This window comes from Glandiceps talaboti, chromosome 9, assembly GCF_964340395.1.
Source record: "Glandiceps talaboti chromosome 9, keGlaTala1.1, whole genome shotgun sequence".
Classification (NCBI taxonomy): domain Eukaryota; kingdom Metazoa; phylum Hemichordata; class Enteropneusta; family Spengelidae; genus Glandiceps; species Glandiceps talaboti.
The window spans coordinates 801,635-827,888 of record NC_135557.1 but is presented as its reverse complement, the minus strand read 5'-3'; the positions used below and the strand labels follow the sequence as shown (position 1 = coordinate 827,888).

Genomic DNA, 26,254 nt, shown 5'->3' with positions numbered 1-26,254 from the left:
CTGATAGTTATGTACTGTCATATCAAAGTCTGATAGTTATGTACTATGTCATATCAAAGTCTGATAGTTATGTACTATGTCATATCAAAGTCTGATAGTTATGTACTATGTCATATCAAAGTCTGATAGTTATGTACTGTCATATCAAAGTCTGATAGTTATGTACTATGTCATATCAAAGTCTGATAGTTATGTACTATGTCATACTAAAGTCTGATAGTAAAGTACTATGTCATATCAAAGTCTGATAGTAAAGTACTATGTCATATCAAAGTCTGATAGTTATGTACTATGTCATATCAAAGTCTGATAGTTATGTACTATGTCATATCAAAGTCTGATAGTTATGTACTATGTCATATCAAAGTCTGATAGTAATGTACTATGTCATATCAAAGTCTGATAGTTATGTACTATGTCATACTAAAGTCTGATAGTTATGTACTATGTCATATCAAAGTCTGATAGTAATGTACTATGTCATACCAAAGTCTGGTAATATAGCTTGTACTTTCTTTCTCAATTCTTCTCTTCTTTTCTGTTTTTCTTTCTCTAATTTAATCATCTTTGGGTAGCCCATCCAAGCATAGAATGCAGTCTTCACTATCCGACTGAAAAGAATGATTTGATATAATTTAGAATTTAAAGTATTCGGAATATCAAAGGTTTGGTCTATTAACTCAGATTACTACGAGGTAGAAGGTTGTCTATAATAGTCTAACTTTTTATTAATAAATAGTTGACTGATATACCTCCATCTCGTCAATAGTTCACTGAAATACCCCCATCTAGTCAATAGTTGACTGAAATACCCCCATCTAGTCAATAGTTGACTGAAATACCTCCATCTAGTCAATAGTTGACTGAAATATCCCCATCTAGTCAATAGTTCACTGAAATACCCCCATCTAGTCAATAGTTCACTGAAATACCCCCATCTAGTCAATAGTTGACTGAAATACCCCCATCTAGTCAATAGTTCACTGATATACCCCCATCTAGTCAATAGTTGACTGAAATACCTCCATCTAGTCAATAGTTAACTGAAATACCCCCATCTAGTCAATAGTTGACTGAAATACCCCCATCTAGTCAATAGTTCACTGAAATACCCCATCTAGTCAATAGTTGACTGATATACCCCCATCTAGTCAATAGTTCACTGATATACCCCCATCTAGTCGATAGTTCACTGAAATACCCTATCTAGTCAATAGTTGACTGAAATACCCCCATCTAGTCAATAGTTCACTGATATACCCCCATCTAGTCAATAGTTGACTGAAATACCTCCATCTAGTCAATAGTTAACTGAAATACCCCCATCTAGTCAATAGTTGACTGAAATACCCCCATCTAGTCAATAGTTCACTGAAATACCCCATCTAGTCAATAGTTGACTGAAATACCCCCATCTAGTCAATAGTTCACTGATATACCCCCATCTAGTCGATAGTTCACTGAAATACCCTATCTAGTCAATAGTTCACTGATATACCCCCATCTAGTCAATAGTTCACTGATATACCCCATCTAGTCAATAGTTCACTGAAATATCCCCATCTAGTCAATAGTTCACTGAAATACCCCCATCTAGTCAATAGTTGACTGAAATATCCCCATCTAGTATAGTTGACTGAAATACCCCCATCTAGTCAATAGTTGACTGAAATATCCCCATCTAGTCAATAGTTCACTGAAATACCCCCATCTAGTCAATAGTTGACTGAAATACCCCCATCTAGTCAATAGTTCACTGATATACCCCCATCTAGTCAATAGTTGACTGAAATACCTCCATCTAGTCAATAGTTAACTGAAATACCCCCATCTAGTCAATAGTTGACTGAAATACCCCCATCTACTCAATAGTTCACTGAAATACCCCATCTAGTCAATAGTTGACTGATATACCCCCATCTAGTCAATAGTTCACTGATATACCCCCATCTAGTCGATAGTTCACTGAAATACCCTATCTAGTCAATAGTTCACTGATATACCCCCATCTAGTCAATAGTTCACTGATATACCCCATCTAGTCAATAGTTCACTGAAATATCCCCATCTAGTCAATAGTTCACTGAAATACCCCCATCTAGTCAATAGTTGACTGAAATATCCCCATCTAGTATAGTTGACTGAAATACCCCCATCTAGTCAATAGTTGACTGAAATACCCCCATCTAGTCAATAGTTCACTGATATACCCCCATCTAGTCAATAGTTGACTGAAATACCTCCATCTAGTCAATAGTTAACTGAAATACCCCCATCTAGTCAATAGTTGACTGAAATACCCCCATCTAGTCAATAGTTCACTGAAATACCCCATCTAGTCAATAGTTGACTGAAATACCCCCATCTAGTCAATAGTTCACTGATATACCCCCATCTAGTCGATAGTTCACTGAAATACCCTATCTAGTCAATAGTTCACTGATATACCCCCATCTAGTCAATAGTTCACTGATATACCCCATCTAGTCAATAGTTCACTGAAATATCCCCATCTAGTCAATAGTTCACTGAAATACCCCCATCTAGTCAATAGTTGACTGAAATATCCCCATCTAGTATAGTTGACTGAAATACCCCCATCTAGTCAATAGTTGACTGAAATATCCCCATCTAGTCAATGGTTGACTGAAATACCCCCATCTAGTCAATAGTTGACTGAAATATCCCCATCTAGTCAAGAGTTGACTGAAATATCCCCATCTAGTCAATAGTTGACTGAAATATCCCCATCTAGTCAATGGTTGACTGATATACCCCCATCTAGTCAATAGTTGACTGAAATATCCCCATCTAGTCAATGGTTGACTGAAATACCCCATCTAGTCAATAGTTCACTGAAATACCCCAATCTAGTCAATAGTTCACTGAAATATCCCCATCTAGTCAATGGTTGACTGAAATACCCCCATCTAGTCAATAGTTGACTGAAATACCTACATCTAGTCAATAGTTGACTGAAATACCCCCATCTAGTCAATAGTTCACTGATATACCCCCATCTAGTCAATAGTTGACTGAAATACCTCCATCTAGTCAATAGTTAACTGAAATACCCCCATCTAGTCAATAGTTGACTGAAATACCCCCATCTAGTCAATAGTTCACTGAAATACCCCATCTAGTCAATAGTTGACTGAAATACCCCCATCTAGTCAATAGTTCACTGATATACCCACATCTAGTCAATCGTTGACTGAAATACCCCCATCTAGTCAATAGTTGACTGAAATACCCCATCTAGTCAATAGTTGACTGAAATACCCACATCTAGTCAATAGTTGACTGAAATACCCCATCTAGTCAATAGTTGACTGAAATACCCCCATCTAGTTCACTGAAATACCCCCATCTAGTCAATAGTTCACTGAAATACCCCCATCTAGTCAATAGTTGACTGAAATACCCCCATCTAGTCAATAGTTCACTGAAATACCCCCATCTAGTCAATAGTTGACTGAAATACCCCCATCTAGTCAATAGTTGACTGAAATACCCCCATCTAGTCAATAGTTGACTGAAATACCCCCATCTAGTCAATAGTTGACTGAAATACCCCCATCTAGTCAATAGTTGACTGAAATACCCCATCTAGTCAATAGTTGACTGAAATACCCCCATCTAGTCAATAGTTGACTGAAATACCCCCATCTAGTCAATAGTTCACTGAAATACCCCCATCTAGTCAATAGTTCACTGAAATACCCCCATGTAGTCAATAGTTCACTGAAATACCCCCATCTAGTCAATAGTTCACTGAAATACCCCTATCTAGTCAATAGTTCACTGAAATACCCCCATCTAGTCAATGGTTCACTGAAATACCCCATCTAGTCAATAGTTGACTGAAATACCCCATCTAGTCAATAGTTCACTGATATACCCCCATCTAGTCGATAGTTCACTGAAATACCCTATCTAGTCAATAGTTCACTGATATACCCCCATCTAGTCAATAGTTCACTGATATACCCCATCTAGTCAATAGTTCACTGAAATATCCCCATCTAGTCAATAGTTCACTGAAATACCCCCATCTAGTCAATAGTTGACTGAAATATCCCCATCTAGTATAGTTGACTGAAATACCCCCATCTAGTCAATAGTTGACTGAAATATCCCCATCTAGTCAATGGTTGACTGAAATACCCCCATCTAGTCAATAGTTGACTGAAATATCCCCATCTAGTCAATAGTTGACTGAAATATCCCCATCTAGTCAATAGTTGACTGAAATATCCCCATCTAGTCAATGGTTGACTGATATACCCCCATCTAGTCAATAGTTGACTGAAATATCCCCATCTAGTCAATGGTTGACTGAAATACCCCATCTAGTCAATGGTTGACTGAAATACCCCCATCTAGTCAATAGTTCACTGAAATATCCCCATCTAGTCAATGGTTGACTGAAATACCCCCATCTAGTCAATAGTTGACTGAAATACCTACATCTAGTCAATAGTTGACTGAAATACCCCCATCTAGTCAATAGTTCACTGATATACCCCCATCTAGTCAATAGTTGACTGAAATACCTCCATCTAGTCAATAGTTAACTGAAATACCCCCATCTAGTCAATAGTTGACTGAAATACCCCCATCTAGTCAATAGTTCACTGAAATACCCCATCTAGTCAATAGTTGACTGAAATACCCCCATCTAGTCAATAGTTCACTGATATACCCCCATCTAGTCGATAGTTCACTGAAATACCCTATCTAGTCAATAGTTCACTGATAAACCCCCATCTAGTCAATAGTTCACTGATATACCCCATCTAGTCAATAGTTCACTGAAATATCCCCATCTAGTCAATAGTTGACTGAAATACCCCCATCTAGTCAATAGTTGACTGAAATATCCCCATCTAGTCAATGGTTGACTGAAATACCCCCATCTAGTCAATAGTTGACTGAAATATCCCCATCTAGTCAATAGTTGACTGAAATATCCCCATCTAGTCAATAGTTGACTGAAATATCCCCATCTAGTCAATGGTTGACTGATATACCCCCATCTAGTCAATAGTTGACTGAAATATCCCCATCTAGTCAATGGTTGACTGAAATACCCCATCTAGTCAATAGTTCACTGAAATACCCCCATCTAGTCAATAGTTGACTGAAATATCCCCATCTAGTCAATGGTTGACTGAAATACCCCCATCTAGTCAATAGTTGACTGAAATACCTACATCTAGTCAATAGTTGACTGAAATACCTCCATCTAGTCAATAGTTCACTGAAATACCTCCATCTAGTCAATGGTTCACTGAAATACCCCCATCTAGTCAATAGTTGACTGAAATACCCCCATCTAGTCAATATTTCACTGAAATACCCCCATCTAGTCAATAGTTGACTGAAATACCCCCATCTAGTCAATATTTCACTAAAATACCCCCATCTAGTCAATACTTCAATGAAATACCCCCATCTAGTCAAGAGTTGACTGAAATACCCCCATCTAGTCAATAGTTGACTGATATACCCCCATCTAGTCAATAGTTGACTGAAATACCCCCATCTAGTCAATAGTTCACTAAAATACCCCCATCTAGTCAATAGTTGACTGAAATACCCCATCTAGTCAATAGTTCACTGAAATACCCCCATCTAGTCAATAGTACACTGAAATATCCCATCTAGTCAATAGTTCACTGAAATACCCCCATCTAGTCAATAGTTCACTGAAATACCCCCATCTTGTCAATAGTTGACTGAAATACCCCCATCTAGTCAATAGTTGACTGAAATACCCCCATCTAGTCAATAGTTGACTGAAATACCCCCATCTAGTCAATAGTTCACTGAAATACCCCCATCTAGTCAATAGTTGACTGAAATACCCCCATCTAGTCAATAGTTGACTGAAATACCCCCATCTAGTCAATAGTTCACTAAAATACCCCCATCTAGTCAATATTTCACTGAAATACCCCCATCTAGTCAATAGTTCACTGAAATACCCCTAACTAGTCAATAGTTGACTGAAATACCCCCATCTAGTCAATAGTTGACTGAAATACCCCCATCTAGTCAATAGTTGACTGAAATACCTCCATCTAGTCAATAGTTGACTGAAATACCCCCATCTAGTCAATAGTTCACTGAAATACCCCCATCTAGTCAATAGTTCACTGAAATACCCCATCTAGTCAATAGTTGACTGATATACCCCCATCTAGTCAATAGTTCACTGATATACCCCCATCTAGTCGATAGTTCACTGAAATACCCTATCTAGTCAATAGTTCACTGATATACCCCCATCTAGTCAATAGTTCACTGAAATATCCCCATCTAGTCAATGGTTGACTGAAATACCCCCATCTAGTCAATAGTTGACTGAAATACCTACATCTAGTCAATAGTTGACTGAAATACCCCCATCTAGTCAATAGTTCACTGATATACCCCCATCTAGTCAATAGTTGACTGAAATACCTCCATCTAGTCAATAGTTAACTGAAATACCCCCATCTAGTCAATAGTTGACTGAAATACCCCCATCTAGTCAATAGTTCACTGAAATACCCCATCTAGTCAATAGTTGACTGAAATACCCCCATCTAGTCAATAGTTCACTGATATACCCCCATCTAGTCGATAGTTCACTGAAATACCCTATCTAGTCAATAGTTCACTGATATACCCCCATCTAGTCAATAGTTCACTGATATACCCCATCTAGTCAATAGTTCACTGAAATATCCCCATCTAGTCAATAGTTCACTGAAATACCCCCATCTAGTCAATAGTTGACTGAAATATCCCCATCTAGTCAATGGTTGACTGAAATACCCCCATCTAGTCAATAGTTGACTGAAATATCCCCATCTAGTCAATAGTTGACTGAAATATCCCCATCTAGTCAATAGTTGACTGAAATATCCCCATCTAGTCAATGGTTGACTGATATACCCCCATCTAGTCAATAGTTGACTGAAATATCCCCATCTAGTCAATGGTTGACTGAAATACCCCATCTAGTCAATAGTTCACTGAAATACCCCCATCTAGTCAATAGTTCACTGAAATATCCCCATCTAGTCAATGGTTGACTGAAATACCCCCATCTAGTCAATAGTTGACTGAAATACCTACATCTAGTCAATAGTTGACTGAAATACCTCCATCTAGTCAATAGTTCACTGAAATACCTCCATCTAGTCAATGGTTCACTGAAATACCCTCATCTAGTCAATAGTTGACTGAAATACCCCCATCTAGTCAATATTTCACTGAAATACCCCCATCTAGTCAATAGTTGACTGAAATACCCCCATCTAGTCAATATTTCACTAAAATACCCCCATCTAGTCAATACTTCAATGAAATACCCCCATCTAGTCAAGAGTTGACTGAAATACCCCCATCTAGTCAATAGTTGACTGAAATACCCCCATCTAGTCAATAGTTGACTGAAATACCACCATCTAGTCAATAGTTGACTGAAATACCCCCATCTAGTCAATAGTTGACTGAAATACCCCCATCTAGTCAATAGTTCACTGAAATATCCCCATCTAGTCAATAGTTCACTAAAATACCCCCATCTAGTCAATAGTTGACTGAAATACCCCATCTAGTCAATAGTTCACTGAAATACCCCCATCTAGTCAATAGTTCACTGAAATACCCCATCTAGTCAATAGTTCACTGAAATACCCCCATCTAGTCAATAGTTCACTGAAATACCCCCATCTTGTCAATAGTTGACTGAAATACCCCCATCTAGTCAATAGTTGACTGAAATACCCCCATCTAGTCAATAGTTGACTGAAATACCCCCATCTAGTCAATAGTTCACTGAAATACCCCCATCTAGTCAATAGTTCACTGAAATACCCCCATCTAGTCAATAGTTGACTGAAATACCCCCATCTAGTCAATAGTTCACTAAAATACCCCCATCTAGTCAATATTTCACTGAAATACCCCCATCTAGTCAATAGTTCACTGAAATACCCCTAACTAGTCAATAGTTGACTGAAATACCCCCATCTAGTCAATAGTTGACTGAAATACCCCCATCTATTCAATAGTTCACTAAAATACCCCCATCTAGTCAATATTTCACTGAAATACCCCCATCTAGTCAATAGTTGACTGAAATACCCCCATCTAGTCAATAGTTGACTGAAATACCCTATCTAGTCAATAGTTCACTGATAAACCCCCATCTAGTCAATAGTTCACTGATATACCCCATCTAGTCAATAGTTCACTGAAATATCCCCATCTAGTCAATAGTTGACTGAAATACCCCCATCTAGTCAATAGTTGACTGAAATATCCCCATCTAGTCAATGGTTGACTGAAATACCCCCATCTAGTCAATAGTTGACTGAAATATCCCCATCTAGTCAATAGTTGACTGAAATATCCCCATCTAGTCAATAGTTGACTGAAATATCCCCATCTAGTCAATGGTTGACTGATATACCCCCATCTAGTCAATAGTTGACTGAAATATCCCCATCTAGTCAATAGTTGACTGAAATACCCCCATCTAGTCAATAGTTGACTGAAATATCCCCATCTAGTCAATGGTTGACTGAAATACCCCCATCTAGTCAATAGTTGACTGAAATATCCCCATCTAGTCAATAGTTGACTGAAATATCCCCATCTAGTCAATAGTTGACTGAAATATCCCCATCTAGTCAATGGTTGACTGATATACCCCCATCTAGTCAATAGTTGACTGAAATATCCCCATCTAGTCAATGGTTGACTGAAATACCCCATCTAGTCAATAGTTCACTGAAATACCCCCATCTAGTCAATAGTTGACTGAAATATCCCCATCTAGTCAATGGTTGACTGAAATACCCCCATCTAGTCAATAGTTGACTGAAATACCTACATCTAGTCAATAGTTGACTGAAATACCTCCATCTAGTCAATAGTTCACTGAAATACCTCCATCTAGTCAATGGTTCACTGAAATACCCCCATCTAGTCAATAGTTGACTGAAATACCCCCATCTAGTCAATATTTCACTGAAATACCCCCATCTAGTCAATAGTTGACTGAAATACCCCCATCTAGTCAATATTTCACTAAAATACCCCCATCTAGTCAATACTTCAATGAAATACCCCCATCTAGTCAAGAGTTGACTGAAATACCCCCATCTAGTCAATAGTTGACTGATATACCCCCATCTAGTCAATAGTTGACTGAAATACCCCCATCTAGTCAATAGTTCACTAAAATACCCCCATCTAGTCAATAGTTGACTGAAATACCCCATCTAGTCAATAGTTCACTGAAATACCCCCATCTAGTCAATAGTACACTGAAATATCCCATCTAGTCAATAGTTCACTGAAATACCCCCATCTAGTCAATAGTTCACTGAAATACCCCCATCTTGTCAATAGTTGACTGAAATACCCCCATCTAGTCAATAGTTGACTGAAATACCCCCATCTAGTCAATAGTTGACTGAAATACCCCCATCTAGTCAATAGTTCACTGAAATACCCCCATCTAGTCAATAGTTGACTGAAATACCCCCATCTAGTCAATAGTTGACTGAAATACCCCCATCTAGTCAATAGTTCACTAAAATACCCCCATCTAGTCAATATTTCACTGAAATACCCCCATCTAGTCAATAGTTCACTGAAATACCCCTAACTAGTCAATAGTTGACTGAAATACCCCCATCTAGTCAATAGTTGACTGAAATACCCCCATCTAGTCAATAGTTGACTGAAATACCTCCATCTAGTCAATAGTTGACTGAAATACCCCCATCTAGTCAATAGTTCACTGAAATACCCCCATCTAGTCAATAGTTCACTGAAATACCCCATCTAGTCAATAGTTGACTGATATACCCCCATCTAGTCAATAGTTCACTGATATACCCCCATCTAGTCGATAGTTCACTGAAATACCCTATCTAGTCAATAGTTCACTGATATACCCCCATCTAGTCAATAGTTCACTGAAATATCCCCATCTAGTCAATGGTTGACTGAAATACCCCCATCTAGTCAATAGTTGACTGAAATACCTACATCTAGTCAATAGTTGACTGAAATACCCCCATCTAGTCAATAGTTCACTGATATACCCCCATCTAGTCAATAGTTGACTGAAATACCTCCATCTAGTCAATAGTTAACTGAAATACCCCCATCTAGTCAATAGTTGACTGAAATACCCCCATCTAGTCAATAGTTCACTGAAATACCCCATCTAGTCAATAGTTGACTGAAATACCCCCATCTAGTCAATAGTTCACTGATATACCCCCATCTAGTCGATAGTTCACTGAAATACCCTATCTAGTCAATAGTTCACTGATATACCCCCATCTAGTCAATAGTTCACTGATATACCCCATCTAGTCAATAGTTCACTGAAATATCCCCATCTAGTCAATAGTTCACTGAAATACCCCCATCTAGTCAATAGTTGACTGAAATATCCCCATCTAGTCAATGGTTGACTGAAATACCCCCATCTAGTCAATAGTTGACTGAAATATCCCCATCTAGTCAATAGTTGACTGAAATATCCCCATCTAGTCAATAGTTGACTGAAATATCCCCATCTAGTCAATGGTTGACTGATATACCCCCATCTAGTCAATAGTTGACTGAAATATCCCCATCTAGTCAATGGTTGACTGAAATACCCCATCTAGTCAATAGTTCACTGAAATACCCCCATCTAGTCAATAGTTCACTGAAATATCCCCATCTAGTCAATGGTTGACTGAAATACCCCCATCTAGTCAATAGTTGACTGAAATACCTACATCTAGTCAATAGTTGACTGAAATACCTCCATCTAGTCAATAGTTCACTGAAATACCTCCATCTAGTCAATGGTTCACTGAAATACCCTCATCTAGTCAATAGTTGACTGAAATACCCCCATCTAGTCAATATTTCACTGAAATACCCCCATCTAGTCAATAGTTGACTGAAATACCCCCATCTAGTCAATATTTCACTAAAATACCCCCATCTAGTCAATACTTCAATGAAATACCCCCATCTAGTCAAGAGTTGACTGAAATACCCCCATCTAGTCAATAGTTGACTGAAATACCCCCATCTAGTCAATAGTTGACTGAAATACCACCATCTAGTCAATAGTTGACTGAAATACCCCCATCTAGTCAATAGTTGACTGAAATACCCCCATCTAGTCAATAGTTCACTGAAATATCCCCATCTAGTCAATAGTTCACTAAAATACCCCCATCTAGTCAATAGTTGACTGAAATACCCCATCTAGTCAATAGTTCACTGAAATACCCCCATCTAGTCAATAGTTCACTGAAATACCCCATCTAGTCAATAGTTCACTGAAATACCCCCATCTAGTCAATAGTTCACTGAAATACCCCCATCTTGTCAATAGTTGACTGAAATACCCCCATCTAGTCAATAGTTGACTGAAATACCCCCATCTAGTCAATAGTTGACTGAAATACCCCCATCTAGTCAATAGTTCACTGAAATACCCCCATCTAGTCAATAGTTCACTGAAATACCCCCATCTAGTCAATAGTTGACTGAAATACCCCCATCTAGTCAATAGTTCACTAAAATACCCCCATCTAGTCAATATTTCACTGAAATACCCCCATCTAGTCAATAGTTCACTGAAATACCCCTAACTAGTCAATAGTTGACTGAAATACCCCCATCTAGTCAATAGTTGACTGAAATACCCCCATCTATTCAATAGTTCACTAAAATACCCCCATCTAGTCAATATTTCACTGAAATACCCCCATCTAGTCAATAGTTCACTAAAATACCCCCATCTAGTCAATATTTCACTATACCCCATCTAGTCAATAGTTGACTGAAAAACCCCCATCTAGTCAATAGTTGACTGAAATACCCCCATCTAGTCGATAGTTGACTGAAATACCCCCATCTAGTCAATAGTTGACTGAAATACCACCATCTAGTCAATAGTTGACTGAAATACCCCCATCTAGTCAATAGTTGACTGAAATACCCCCATCTAGTCAATAGTTGACTGAAATACCCCATCTAGTCAATAGTTCACTGAAATACCCCCATCTAGTCGATAGTTGACTGAAATACCCCATCTAGTCAATAGTTGACTGAAATACCCCCATCTAGTCAATAGTTGACTGATATACCCCATCTAGTCAATAGTTCACTGAAATACCCCATCTAGTCAATAGTTGACTGAAAAACCCCCATCTAGTCAATAGTTGACTGAAATACCCCCATCTAGTCGATAGTTGACTGAAATACCCCCATCTAGTCAATAGTTGACTGAAATACCACCATCTAGTCAATAGTTGACTGAAATACCCCCATGTAGTCAATAGTTGACTGAAATACCCCATCTAGTCAATAGTTGACTGAAATACCCCCATCTAGTCAATAGTTGACTGAAATACCCCCATCTAGTCAATAGTTGACTGAAATACCCCCATCTAGTCAATAGTTGACTGAAATACCCCCATCTAGTCAATAGTTGACTGAAATACCCCCATCTAGTCAATAGTTGACTGAAATACCCCCATCTAGTCAATAGTTCACTGAAATACCCCCATCTAATCAATAGTTGACTGAAATACCCCCATCTAGTCAATAGTTGACTGAAATACCCCCATCTAGTCAATAGTTCACTGATATACCCCTATCTAGTCAATAGTTGACTGAAATACCCCCATCTAGTCAATAGTTCACTGAAATATCCCCATCTAGTCAATAGTTGACTGAAATACCCCCATCTAGTCAATAGTTGACTGAAATACCCCCATCTAGTCAATAGTTCACTGAAATACCCCCATCTAGTCAATAGTTGACTGAAATACCCCCATCTAGTCAATAGTTGACTGAAATACCCCCATCTAGTCAATAGTTGACTGAAATACCCCCATCTAGTCAATAGTTCACTGATATACCCCTATCTAGTCAATAGTTCACTGAAATACCCCCATCTAGTCAATAGTTCACTGAAATATCCCCATCTAGTCAATAGTTGACTGAAATAACCCCATCTAGTCAATAGTTCACTGAAATACCCCCATCTAGTCAATAGTTCACTGAAATATCCCCATCTAGTCAATAGTTCACTGAAATACCCCATCTAGTCAATAGTTCACTGATATACCCCTATCTAGTCAATAGTTCACTGAAATACCCCCATCTAGTCAATAGTTGACTGAAATACCCCCATCTAGTCGATAGTTGACTGAAATACCCCCATCTAGTCAATAGTTCACTGAAATACCTCCATCTAGTCAATAGTTGACTGAAATACCCCCATCTAGTCAATAGTTGACTGAAATACCCCATCTAGTCGATAGTTCACTGAAATACCACCATCTAGTCAATAGTTGACTGAAATACCCCATCTAGTCAATAGTTCACTGAAATACCCCCATCTAGTCGATAGTTGACTGAAATACCCCATCTAGTCAATAGTTGACTGAAATACCCCCATCTAGTCAATAGTTGACTGAAATACCCCCATCTAGTCAATAGTTGACTGAAATACCCCCATCTAGTCAATAGTTGACTGAAATACCCCCATCTAGTCAATAGTTCACTGAAATACCCCCATCTAATCAATAGTTGACTGAAATACCCCCATCTAGTCAATAGTTGACTGAAATACCCCCATCTAGTCAATAGTTCACTGATATACCCCTATCCAGTCAATAGTTCACTGAAATACCCCCATCTAGTCAATAGTTCACTGAAATATCCCCATCTAGTCAATAGTTGACTGAAATACCCCCATCTAGTCAATAGTTGACTGAAATACCCCCATCTAGTCAATAGTTGACTGAAATACCCCCATCTAGTCAATAGTTCACTGAAATACCTACATCTAGTCAATAGTTGACTGAAATACCCCCATCTAGTCAATAGTTCACTGATATACCCCCATCTAGTCAATAGTTGACTGAAATACCTCCATCTAGTCAATAGTTAACTGAAATACCCCCATCTAGTCAATAGTTGACTGAAATACCCCCATCTAGTCAATAGTTGACTGAAATACCCCCATCTAGTCAATAGTTGACTGAAATACCCCCATCTAGTCAATAGTTCACTGAAATACCCCCATCTAGTCAATAGTTCACTGAAATACCCCCATCTAGTCAATAGTTGACTGAAATACCCCCATCTAGTCAATAGTTCACTAAAATACCCCCATCTAGTCAATATTTCACTGAAATACCCCCATCTAGTCAATAGTTCACTGAAATACCCCTAACTAGTCAATAGTTGACTGAAATACCCCCATCTAGTCAATAGTTGACTGAAATACCCCCATCTATTCAATAGTTCACTAAAATACCCCCATCTAGTCAATATTTCACTGAAATACCCCCATCTAGTCAATAGTTGACTGAAATACCCCCATCTAGTCAATAGTTGACTGAAATACCCCCATCTAGTCAATAGTTCACTGAAATACCCCCATCTAGTCAATAGTTCACTGAAATACCCCCATCTAGTCAATAGTTGACTGAAATACTCCCATCTAGTCAATAGTTGACTGAAATACCCCCATCTAGTCGATAGTTCACTGAAATACCACCATCTAGTCAATAGTTGACTGAAATACCCCATCTAGTCAATAGTTCACTGAAATACCCCCATCTAGTCGATAGTTGACTGAAATACCCCATCTAGTCAATAGTTGACTGAAATACCCCCATCTAGTCAATAGTTGACTGATATACCCCATCTAGTCAATAGTTCACTGAAATACCCCATCTAGTCAATAGTTGACTGAAAAACCCCCATCTAGTCAATAGTTGACTGAAATACCCCCATCTAGTCGATAGTTGACTGAAATACCCCCATCTAGTCAATAGTTGACTGAAATACCACCATCTAGTCAATAGTTGACTGAAATACCCCCATCTAGTCAATAGTTGACTGAAATACCCCCATCTAGTCAATAGTTGACTGAAATACCCCATCTAGTCAATAGTTCACTGAAATACCCCCATCTAGTCGATAGTTGACTGAAATACCCCATCTAGTCAATAGTTGACTGAAATACCCCCATCTAGTCAATAGTTGACTGATATACCCCATCTAGTCAATAGTTCACTGAAATACCCCCATCTAGTCAATAGTTCACTGAAATACCCCCATCTAGTCAATAGTTGACTGAAATACTCCCATCTAGTCAATAGTTGACTGAAATACCCCCATCTAGTCGATAGTTCACTGAAATACCACCATCTAGTCAATAGTTGACTGAAATACCCCATCTAGTCAATAGTTCACTGAAATACCCCCATCTAGTCGATAGTTGACTGAAATACCCCATCTAGTCAATAGTTGACTGAAATACCCCCATCTAGTCAATAGTTGACTGATATACCCCATCTAGTCAATAGTTCACTGAAATACCCCATCTAGTCAATAGTTGACTGAAAAACCCCCATCTAGTCAATAGTTGACTGAAATACCCCCATCTAGTCGATAGTTGACTGAAATACCCCCATCTAGTCAATAGTTGACTGAAATACCACCATCTAGTCAATAGTTGACTGAAATACCCCCATCTAGTCAATAGTTGACTGAAATACCCCCATCTAGTCAATAGTTGACTGAAATACCCCATCTAGTCAATAGTTCACTGAAATACCCCCATCTAGTCGATAGTTGACTGAAATACCCCATCTAGTCAATAGTTGACTGAAATACCCCCATCTAGTCAATAGTTGACTGATATACCCCATCTAGTCAATAGTTCACTGAAATACCCCATCTAGTCAATAGTTGACTGAAAAACCCCCATCTAGTCAATAGTTGACTGAAATACCCCCATCTAGTCGATAGTTGACTGAAATACCCCCATCTAGTCAATAGTTGACTGAAATACCACCATCTAGTCAATAGTTGACTGAAATACCCCCATGTAGTCAATAGTTGACTGAAATACCCCATCTAGTCAATAGTTGACTGAAATACCCCCATCTAGTCAATAGTTGACTGAAATACCCCCATCTAGTCAATAGTTGACTGAAATACCCCCATCTAGTCAATAGTTGACTGAAATACCCCCATCTAGTCAATAGTTGACTGAAATACCCCCATCTAGTCAATAGTTGACTGAAATACCCCCATCTAGTCAATAGTTCACTGAAATACCCCCATCTAATCAATAGTTGACTGAAATACCCCCATCTAGTCAATAGTTGACTGAAATACCCCCATCTAGTCAATAGTTCACTGATATACCCCTATCTAGTCAATAGTTGACTGAAATACCCCCATCTAGTCAATAGTTCACTGAAATATCCCCATCTAGTCAATAGTTGACTGAAATACCCCCATCTAGTCAATAGTTGACTGAAATACCCCCATCTAGTCAATAGTTCACTGAAATACCCCCATCTAGTCAATAGTTGACTGAAATACCCCCATCTAGTCAATAGTTGACTGAAATACCCCCATCTAGTCAATAGTTGACTGAAATACCCCCATCTAGTCAATAGTTCACTGATATACCCCTATCTAGTCAATAGTTCACTGAAATACCCCCATCTAGTCAATAGTTCACTGAAATATCCCCATCTAGTCAATAGTTGACTGAAATAACCCCATCTAGTCAATAGTTCACTGAAATACCCCCATCTAGTCAATAGTTCACTGAAATATCCCCATCTAGTCAATAGTTCACTGAAATACCCCATCTAGTCAATAGTTCACTGATATACCCCTATCTAGTCAATAGTTCACTGAAATACCCCCATCTAGTCAATAGTTGACTGAAATACCCCCATCTAGTCGATAGTTGACTGAAATACCCCCATCTAGTCAATAGTTCACTGAAATACCTCCATCTAGTCAATAGTTGACTGAAATACCCCCATCTAGTCAATAGTTGACTGAAATACCCCATCTAGTCGATAGTTCACTGAAATACCACCATCTAGTCAATAGTTGACTGAAATACCCCATCTAGTCAATAGTTCACTGAAATACCCCCATCTAGTCGATAGTTGACTGAAATACCCCATCTAGTCAATAGTTGACTGAAATACCCCCATCTAGTCAATAGTTGACTGAAATACCCCCATCTAGTCAATAGTTGACTGAAATACCCCCATCTAGTCAATAGTTGACTGAAATACCCCCATCTAGTCAATAGTTCACTGAAATACCCCCATCTAATCAATAGTTGACTGAAATACCCCCATCTAGTCAATAGTTGACTGAAATACCCCCATCTAGTCAATAGTTCACTGATATACCCCTATCCAGTCAATAGTTCACTGAAATACCCCCATCTAGTCAATAGTTCACTGAAATATCCCCATCTAGTCAATAGTTGACTGAAATACCCCCATCTAGTCAATAGTTGACTGAAATACCCCCATCTAGTCAATAGTTGACTGAAATACCCCCATCTAGTCAATAGTTCACTGAAATACCTACATCTAGTCAATAGTTGACTGAAATACCCCCATCTAGTCAATAGTTCACTGATATACCCCCATCTAGTCAATAGTTGACTGAAATACCTCCATCTAGTCAATAGTTAACTGAAATACCCCCATCTAGTCAATAGTTGACTGAAATACCCCCATCTAGTCAATAGTTGACTGAAATACCCCCATCTAGTCAATAGTTGACTGAAATACCCCCATCTAGTCAATAGTTCACTGAAATACCCCCATCTAGTCAATAGTTCACTGAAATACCCCCATCTAGTCAATAGTTGACTGAAATACCCCCATCTAGTCAATAGTTCACTAAAATACCCCCATCTAGTCAATATTTCACTGAAATACCCCCATCTAGTCAATAGTTCACTGAAATACCCCTAACTAGTCAATAGTTGACTGAAATACCCCCATCTAGTCAATAGTTGACTGAAATACCCCCATCTATTCAATAGTTCACTAAAATACCCCCATCTAGTCAATATTTCACTGAAATACCCCCATCTAGTCAATAGTTGACTGAAATACCCCCATCTAGTCAATAGTTGACTGAAATACCCCCATCTAGTCAATAGTTCACTGAAATACCCCCATCTAGTCAATAGTTCACTGAAATACCCCCATCTAGTCAATAGTTGACTGAAATACTCCCATCTAGTCAATAGTTGACTGAAATACCCCCATCTAGTCGATAGTTCACTGAAATACCACCATCTAGTCAATAGTTGACTGAAATACCCCATCTAGTCAATAGTTCACTGAAATACCCCCATCTAGTCGATAGTTGACTGAAATACCCCATCTAGTCAATAGTTGACTGAAATACCCCCATCTAGTCAATAGTTGACTGATATACCCCATCTAGTCAATAGTTCACTGAAATACCCCATCTAGTCAATAGTTGACTGAAAAACCCCCATCTAGTCAATAGTTGACTGAAATACCCCCATCTAGTCGATAGTTGACTGAAATACCCCCATCTAGTCAATAGTTGACTGAAATACCACCATCTAGTCAATAGTTGACTGAAATACCCCCATCTAGTCAATAGTTGACTGAAATACCCCCATCTAGTCAATAGTTGACTGAAATACCCCATCTAGTCAATAGTTCACTGAAATACCCCCATCTAGTCGATAGTTGACTGAAATACCCCATCTAGTCAATAGTTGACTGAAATACCCCCATCTAGTCAATAGTTGACTGATATACCCCATCTAGTCAATAGTTCACTGAAATACCCCCATCTAGTCAATAGTTCACTGAAATACCCCCATCTAGTCAATAGTTGACTGAAATACTCCCATCTAGTCAATAGTTGACTGAAATACCCCCATCTAGTCGATAGTTCACTGAAATACCACCATCTAGTCAATAGTTGACTGAAATACCCCATCTAGTCAATAGTTCACTGAAATACCCCCATCTAGTCGATAGTTGACTGAAATACCCCATCTAGTCAATAGTTGACTGAAATACCCCCATCTAGTCAATAGTTGACTGATATACCCCATCTAGTCAATAGTTCACTGAAATACCCCATCTAGTCAATAGTTGACTGAAAAACCCCCATCTAGTCAATAGTTGACTGAAATACCCCCATCTAGTCGATAGTTGACTGAAATACCCCCATCTAGTCAATAGTTGACTGAAATACCACCATCTAGTCAATAGTTGACTGAAATACCCCCATCTAGTCAATAGTTGACTGAAATACCCCCATCTAGTCAATAGTTGACTGAAATACCCCATCTAGTCAATAGTTCACTGAAATACCCCCATCTAGTCGATAGTTGACTGAAATACCCCATCTAGTCAATAGTTGACTGAAATACCCCCATCTAGTCAATAGTTGACTGATATACCCCATCTAGTCAATAGTTCACTGAAATACCCCATCTAGTCAATAGTTGACTGAAAAACCCCCATCTAGTCAATAGTTGACTGAAATACCCCCATCTAGTCGATAGTTGACTGAAATACCCCCATCTAGTCAATAGTTGACTGAAATACCACCATCTAGTCAATAGTTGACTGAAATACCCCCATCTAGTCAATAGTTGACTGAAATACCCCCATCTAGTCAATAGTTGACTGAAATACCCCCATCTAGTCAATAGTTCACTGAAATACCCCCATCTAATCAATAGTTGACTGAAATACCCCCATCTAGTCAATAGTTGACTGAAATACCCCCATCTAGTCAATAGTTCACTGATATACCCCTATCTAGTCAATAGTTCACTGAAATACCCCCATCTAGTCAATAGTTCACTGAAATATCCCCATCTAGTCAATAGTTGACTGAAATACCCCCATCTAGTCAATAGTTGACTGAAATACCCCCATCTAGTCAATAGTTGACTGAAATACCCCCATCTAGTCAATAGTTCACTGAAATACCCCCATCTAGTCAATAGTTGACTGAAATACCCCCATCTAGTCAATAGTTGACTGAAATACCCCCATCTAGTCAATAGTTCACTGATATACCCCTATCTAGTCAATAGTTCACTGAAATACCCCCATCTAGTCAATAGTTCACTGAAATATCCCCATCTAGTCAATAGTTGACTGAAATAACCCCATCTAGTCAATAGTTCACTGAAATACCCCCATCTAGTCAATAGTTCACTGAAATATCCCCATCTAGTCAATAGTTCACTGAAATACCCCATCTAGTCAATAGTTCACTGATATACCCCTATCTAGTCAATAGTTCACTGAAATACCCCCATCTAGTCAATAGTTCACTGAAATACCCCCATCTAGTCAATAGTTGACTGAAATACCCCCATCTAGTCGATAGTTGACTGAAATACCCCCATCTAGTCAATAGTTCACTGAAATACCTCCATCTAGTCAATAGTTGACTGAAATACCCCCATCTAGTCAATAGTTGACTGAAATACCCCATCTAGTCGATAGTTCACTGAAATACCACCATCTAGTCAATAGTTGACTGAAATACCCCCATCTAGTCAATAGTTGACTGAAATACCCCCATCTAGTCGATAGTTGACTGAAATACCCCCATCTAGTCAATAGTTCACTGAAATACCTCCATCTAGTCAATAGTTGACTGAAATACCCCCATCTAGTCAATAGTTGACTGAAATACCCCATCTAGTCGATAGTTCACTGAAATACCACCATCTAGTCAATAGTTGACTGAAATACCCCCATCAAATCAATAGTTCACTAAAAGACTCGATGTGGATTTCACATGCATACGGAGATGTCTCTAATTAATTCTAACCTATACAGGGAGGTACTTAGCCACACACCTTCCATCTTGTTTCGGGAGAAAGACAATTATCACCTTGATTGCTACTGATTGAAAGAAGACATTTCCATAGATGAAAATAAGAGTATAGGAGGCCATTTAGAGGCATAACATTTCAAACTATAGATGCTTGAATATGGTAATAAAATACCAGAATTGAAACAATTACGCTATGCATTACATATTATTGTGAAGTGTATTTTGTGGTGGCAAAGCTGAAAGATATTTTGCATATATGCACTTGGTAATTTAAAATGACTTCTCTTGAAGTTTAATTTGGTTCCAAAAAATCACGAATAAAGAGCAAAACATTTCAAGATTTTCAGTTTTTGATGGCCCAATGACTGCTCAGCCATGGTCATAAACTTTTGCTGAATTCTTTTTAGTGAACATTGGATATGCAACAGCTTAATTTAATCTCAATTCATGCTTGTATGCATCATCAGAGCCAAGTAAACCACTGTATAAGATATCATATAATTTGGAATAGACCCGAATGTATATTGTATATAGAGAAATATCCTTAATTTTGAAATAAATGCGAGGACCACATCAGGATATATTCCCCATCACCAGAAAAAGTATATGGGTAGGTTGAACAGCTTTTTCATTTTTTCTAGCCTAATGTCGTATCTTGCACAGTAGTTGCCGAAAAGATGTTACATTCAAAGTAAAAAAAAAAAATTTAATAAAAAAAAATTTGGATGGTGCTTTCTCAAATGAGTAACACAACAAAATAACCATTTTCTTTCCCCAACTCCCAAAACTTTTATGGCCCTCCTTTATGTGGGAACCCAAGGTGAACTCAATGGATTCTCCTTATCATTATAATGGAAATTAAAGTTTGGATTTTGATGTCAAAGGTACGGCTCTCTTTACAAATTTAGGGCCATTTTTTCCATAGCAAATTGTCGCTTCAAAATGAATTGCGGAATAACGCTAGTCTCAGTGCAATGAGATAATTATATCAAACAACATTTAAACCAATTTGAAAGAAAACGTTAACACAATTATTGAAAGTGGATCTTCAAAGAGTGGATCTTAAACTGCATAGTACTACCTAGTTTAAAGTGTACATGCAAAGGTTGGTAATTTTTTTCGTAATTATGTTTATTTTGCCATAAAAATAAATGAAATTGCATTCATACCTCTAAATATTATGCGCATTGGCAAGAAAGTCGCAAAAATACTTGCCCCCTTAATCCCCTGTGCTTCGACTAACTTCGGCACCTCAACCAGCTCACGAAAGGTGTCGAGGTCCCACGTGTTACAAAAGCCTTCTAAGCCTTTGTGTAATGTTTACTTATGAATTACTTATTACGCTTGCCACATAGTATTATCTGTAACTGTACATATTGTGGTGTACCAGTTTAGTCTTCTGACAGCAATGGTTCCTTGGTGTTTTGTTGGCAGCACCTGCAGTGAAATGATCACCCTACACACATTTCCGAGCGATATAACTGAGTAGGTAATAATGGGTGAAGGCAGTTGAAACCACGCGTAAAAACTGGACAGTGACGCCATACAGTGAAAGTTGGTAAATGTTACCGGGGCCGGGGCTCTCCACGCCACTGGTGTAGCCATGATCAAAGCGAAAAAAAGGAAAACAAATGAAATAATTTGAAATGATGTTTTCAAGAAAGCAAGTTAGCTTCATACAATATTTTCAGTACGATAGCATTTTTTTGGAAACAATGCGTAGTCCGATTGTATGTTTTGATATCCATGTTGCTGGGAGTCGATCGTTTTCATTGTGATACATCACATGTACATACCGTCGCAACCATATCAAAGTAAAAAGATGCAACGCTCATTATAATGTTGCTATTTTTGTTTCCATTGTTTTGTCTACCTGAATAATTACTGTGTCATGCCAATCACATGTCCAAAGTGGATGGACACAGCAAAGTACAGTCAGCACTTCACGCTCCCAGGTCAAATAACTTCCACAACATAAGACATGTCTATCCATCAAAAACTCAAACAAAAATGGTCTGAGACAATACGTGATACACAACAGCACGGCCAGCTTCAGTGAACACGGGCCGTGCTTTGAAAGAAGCTTTCATGTCACTGTGTGGATGGTAACGAATGCAGTAAAAAATTAAATAAAGTGCGTGTGCACATACAATGTAGCTTTCAAGAGGGATGGTTATCCTACTTTCGCGAAGATTTTGAATGGTCATAGATCAAATGTACTGTTATGACACATGCTACATCTGAACAACTTGAGAGAATATTATGGGGAACTCTTGAAGCTATTCTCTTCCTATCTCTGTATGTTCGATGGGTAGGGAAATATTAGATAATTTTCGTTTCGATTAGATTCTCTGTGGGAGCTGTTTTCCACCCATTGAATAGTTATGTCAACAAAGGACGCTGATAACAGCCTTCACTTTATGTAAACAACACGGTTTCACTAGGACGTAAACAATACGCTGGATGGTCCATGTTGTGGTACAAGACAGCAAGGCATAGTCAGAAAACAAGCACTAAAGTTGCATGGTGGATATTTAAACACAGGTATACTATTACATATAATGTGTACTAGCCATGACTACATTTGTCTGTGAAATTTACATCGGAAAAAAAACTTATAAAGCAGTGTCATTCAGTCTCTGTGGTTGACCACACCTTCCTCACTCATTCACTACCAGAGGAGCTAGCATTACTGCTAGCGGTTGGTTCGAATGAATTGGCTAAATCACACCATCAGATGTTAATGCTGGAGTGTATTGCTCTACGCTTGAGGAATCTGACCAATATTCAACGTTAGGTTCTGGCGAAAACGGGTTGTGAAGTTGACCTTCTGGTTCGACCATAATGGCTTTGCATGTAAAGATACACTGACGAAAGCGTTTGTGTTCCTGCAGTGACGTCATAAAGTTCCAAAAGCTGTCCTATCCATATGCAAATGAAGGTACTTACCTGAAGGTGCTCTGTGGCTGAGCCAAGAGTGTCTCATTTTTCGTGCAATTTCTCGTGTTAGAATTATATTGTACTATTACAAACCCGATTTCCTTTACTTTTATGGCAAAATAAACATAATTACGAAAAAAATTATCAACCTTTGCATGTACACTTTAATAGTTTTTCAGGGCCACCAAATATTCCAAAAAGACATCTGCCATTTTATCAGTAAATGTTTTAATATAAGGAACAAGATGTAAATGAGATCGAGTGTATCTTCGGAGTCACTGCATGCAGCAGGCGACCTCACGTTGAACAACTTTTTCTGTCTTTTTTTTTGAGTTTCACTCTCTGACATTATTGCAACTTGCTATCTTCAAATGAAGGAGACCTCTTTTGTACCTTCCAGCACAAAGAATTATTAATTTGCTACAATGCAAAAAGTTACAATTTTTAACTGGACACATTTATAGTCAAAGTTAAGCCAGCGTACAATAGTGATATAAGATACATATTAGTGAGGAATCAGGGTACAGTCACTTTTGACTCTAGTGAACCATCAATTTAAATCATGCATGCTTGGAATCGTCACATAAATAACGATTTTAATAATATCGCTTTGTATTCAAAAAGTAGCTTTTTTTCCTTTCTCTTTTCCAAAATCTCTTGGGGGGGGGGGGGGGGCACAGCTCCCCCGCAGGCTATGGTACTGGACTCCTATCTAGTCAGTGATTCACTGAAATACCCCTATCTTAACACACAACACAGCAAGTCTTCATAGAAGATTCAGTCCCCCACCCTCTAACCCTCAAATACTTATTTGTGTGACTCATTAACAAGCAAAATATCTATCCAAATATCTCCACTGCTTTTTGTTACATAAATGGTACAGGAGAAGAACAATTCAGGTGAACCTCAAATGTTATATTACTTGATAATTTCAACTATGCCTTGTAATAGTGGTCAAGTGTAATAGTGGTCAAGTGACTCTCTTTCTCAGTTAATAGAGAGGTTTAGATACACGTTAGAACACGTACAGGCGTACAGGAGCATTATCATATAGGCATACAGGAGCATTATCATACAGGTGAACAGGAGCATTATCATACAGGCGTATAGGAGCATTATCATACAGGCATACAGGAGCATTATTGTACAGGCGTATAGGAGCATTATTGTACAGGCGTATAGGAGCATTATCATACAGGCGTATAGGAGCATTATCATACAGGCGTATAGGAGCATTATCGTACAGGCGTATAGGAGCAACATTGTACAGGCGTACAGGAGCATTATCATATAGGCGTACAGGAGCATTATTGTACAGGCGTACTGGAGCATTATCGTACAGTCGTACAGGAGCATTATCATACAGGCGTACAGGAGCATTATCATAAAGGCGTACAGGAGCATCATTGTACAGGCGTACAGGAGCATTATCATACAGGCGTACAGGAACATTATCGTACAGGCGTACAGGAGCATTATTGTACAGGCGTACTGGAGCATTATCATACAGGTGTACAGGAGCATTATTGTACAGGCGTACAGGAGCATTATTGTACAGGCGTACTGGAGCATTATCATACAGGCGTACAGGAGCATTATTGTACAGGCGTACTGGAGCATTATTGTACAGGCGTACAGGAGCATTATTGTACAGGCGTACAGGAGCATTATCATACAGGCGTACAGGAACATTATCGTACAGGCGTACAGGAGCATTATCATACAGGCGTACAGGAGCATTATTGTACAGGCGTGCAGGAGCATTATCGTACAGCCGTACAGGAGCATTATTGTACAGGCGTACAGGAGCATTATCGTACAGCCGTACAGGAGCATTATCATTCAGGCGTACAGGAGCATTATTGTACAGGCGTACAGGAGCATTATCATACAGGTGTACAGGAGCATTATTGTACAGGCGTACAGGAGCATTATCATATAGGCATACAGGAGCATTATCGTACAGGTGTACAGGAGCATTATCATACAGGCATAGAGGAGCATCATTGTACAGGCGTATAGGAGCAGTATCATACAGGCGTATAGGAGCATTATCATACAGGCGTATAGGAGCATTATCATACAGGCGTACAGGAGCATTATCATACAGGCGTACAGGAGCATTATCATAAAGGCGTACAGGAGCATTATTGTACAGGCGTACAGGAGCATTATCATACAGGCGTACAGCAGCATTATCATTCAGGCGTACAGGAGCATTATCATTCAGGCGTACAGGAGCATTATTGTACAGGCGTATAGGAGCATTATTGTACAGGTGTATAGGAGCATTATCATACAGGCGTATAGGAGCATTATTGTACAGGTGTACAGGAGCATTATTGTATAGTCGTACAGGAGCATTATTGTACAGGTGTATAGGAGCATTATTGTACAGGTGTACAGGAGCATTATCATATAGGCATACAGGAGCATTATTGTACAGGTGTATAGGAGCATTATCGTACAGGCGTATAGGAGCATTATTGTACAGGCGTATAGGAGCATTATTGTACAGGTGTCCAGGAACATTATTGTACAGGCGTACAGGAGCATTATCGTACAGGCGTATAGGAGCATT

At 38.7% G+C, this 26,254-nt stretch overlaps 1 protein-coding gene across 1 annotated transcript in view; it reads right to left on the bottom strand.

Moving 5' to 3' along the window:
- Nucleotides 1–475: 475 nt before the first annotated feature.
- LOC144440420 (coiled-coil domain-containing protein 191-like) overlaps nt 476–26,254 on the bottom strand; it is a 125,151-nt gene continuing 99,372 nt past the window's right edge. Inside the window, exon 8 of the mRNA XM_078129792.1 lies at nt 476–611. Coding sequence (XP_077985918.1) covers nt 476–611 — 136 coding nt within the window. The remainder of the gene's footprint in view (nt 612–26,254) is intronic.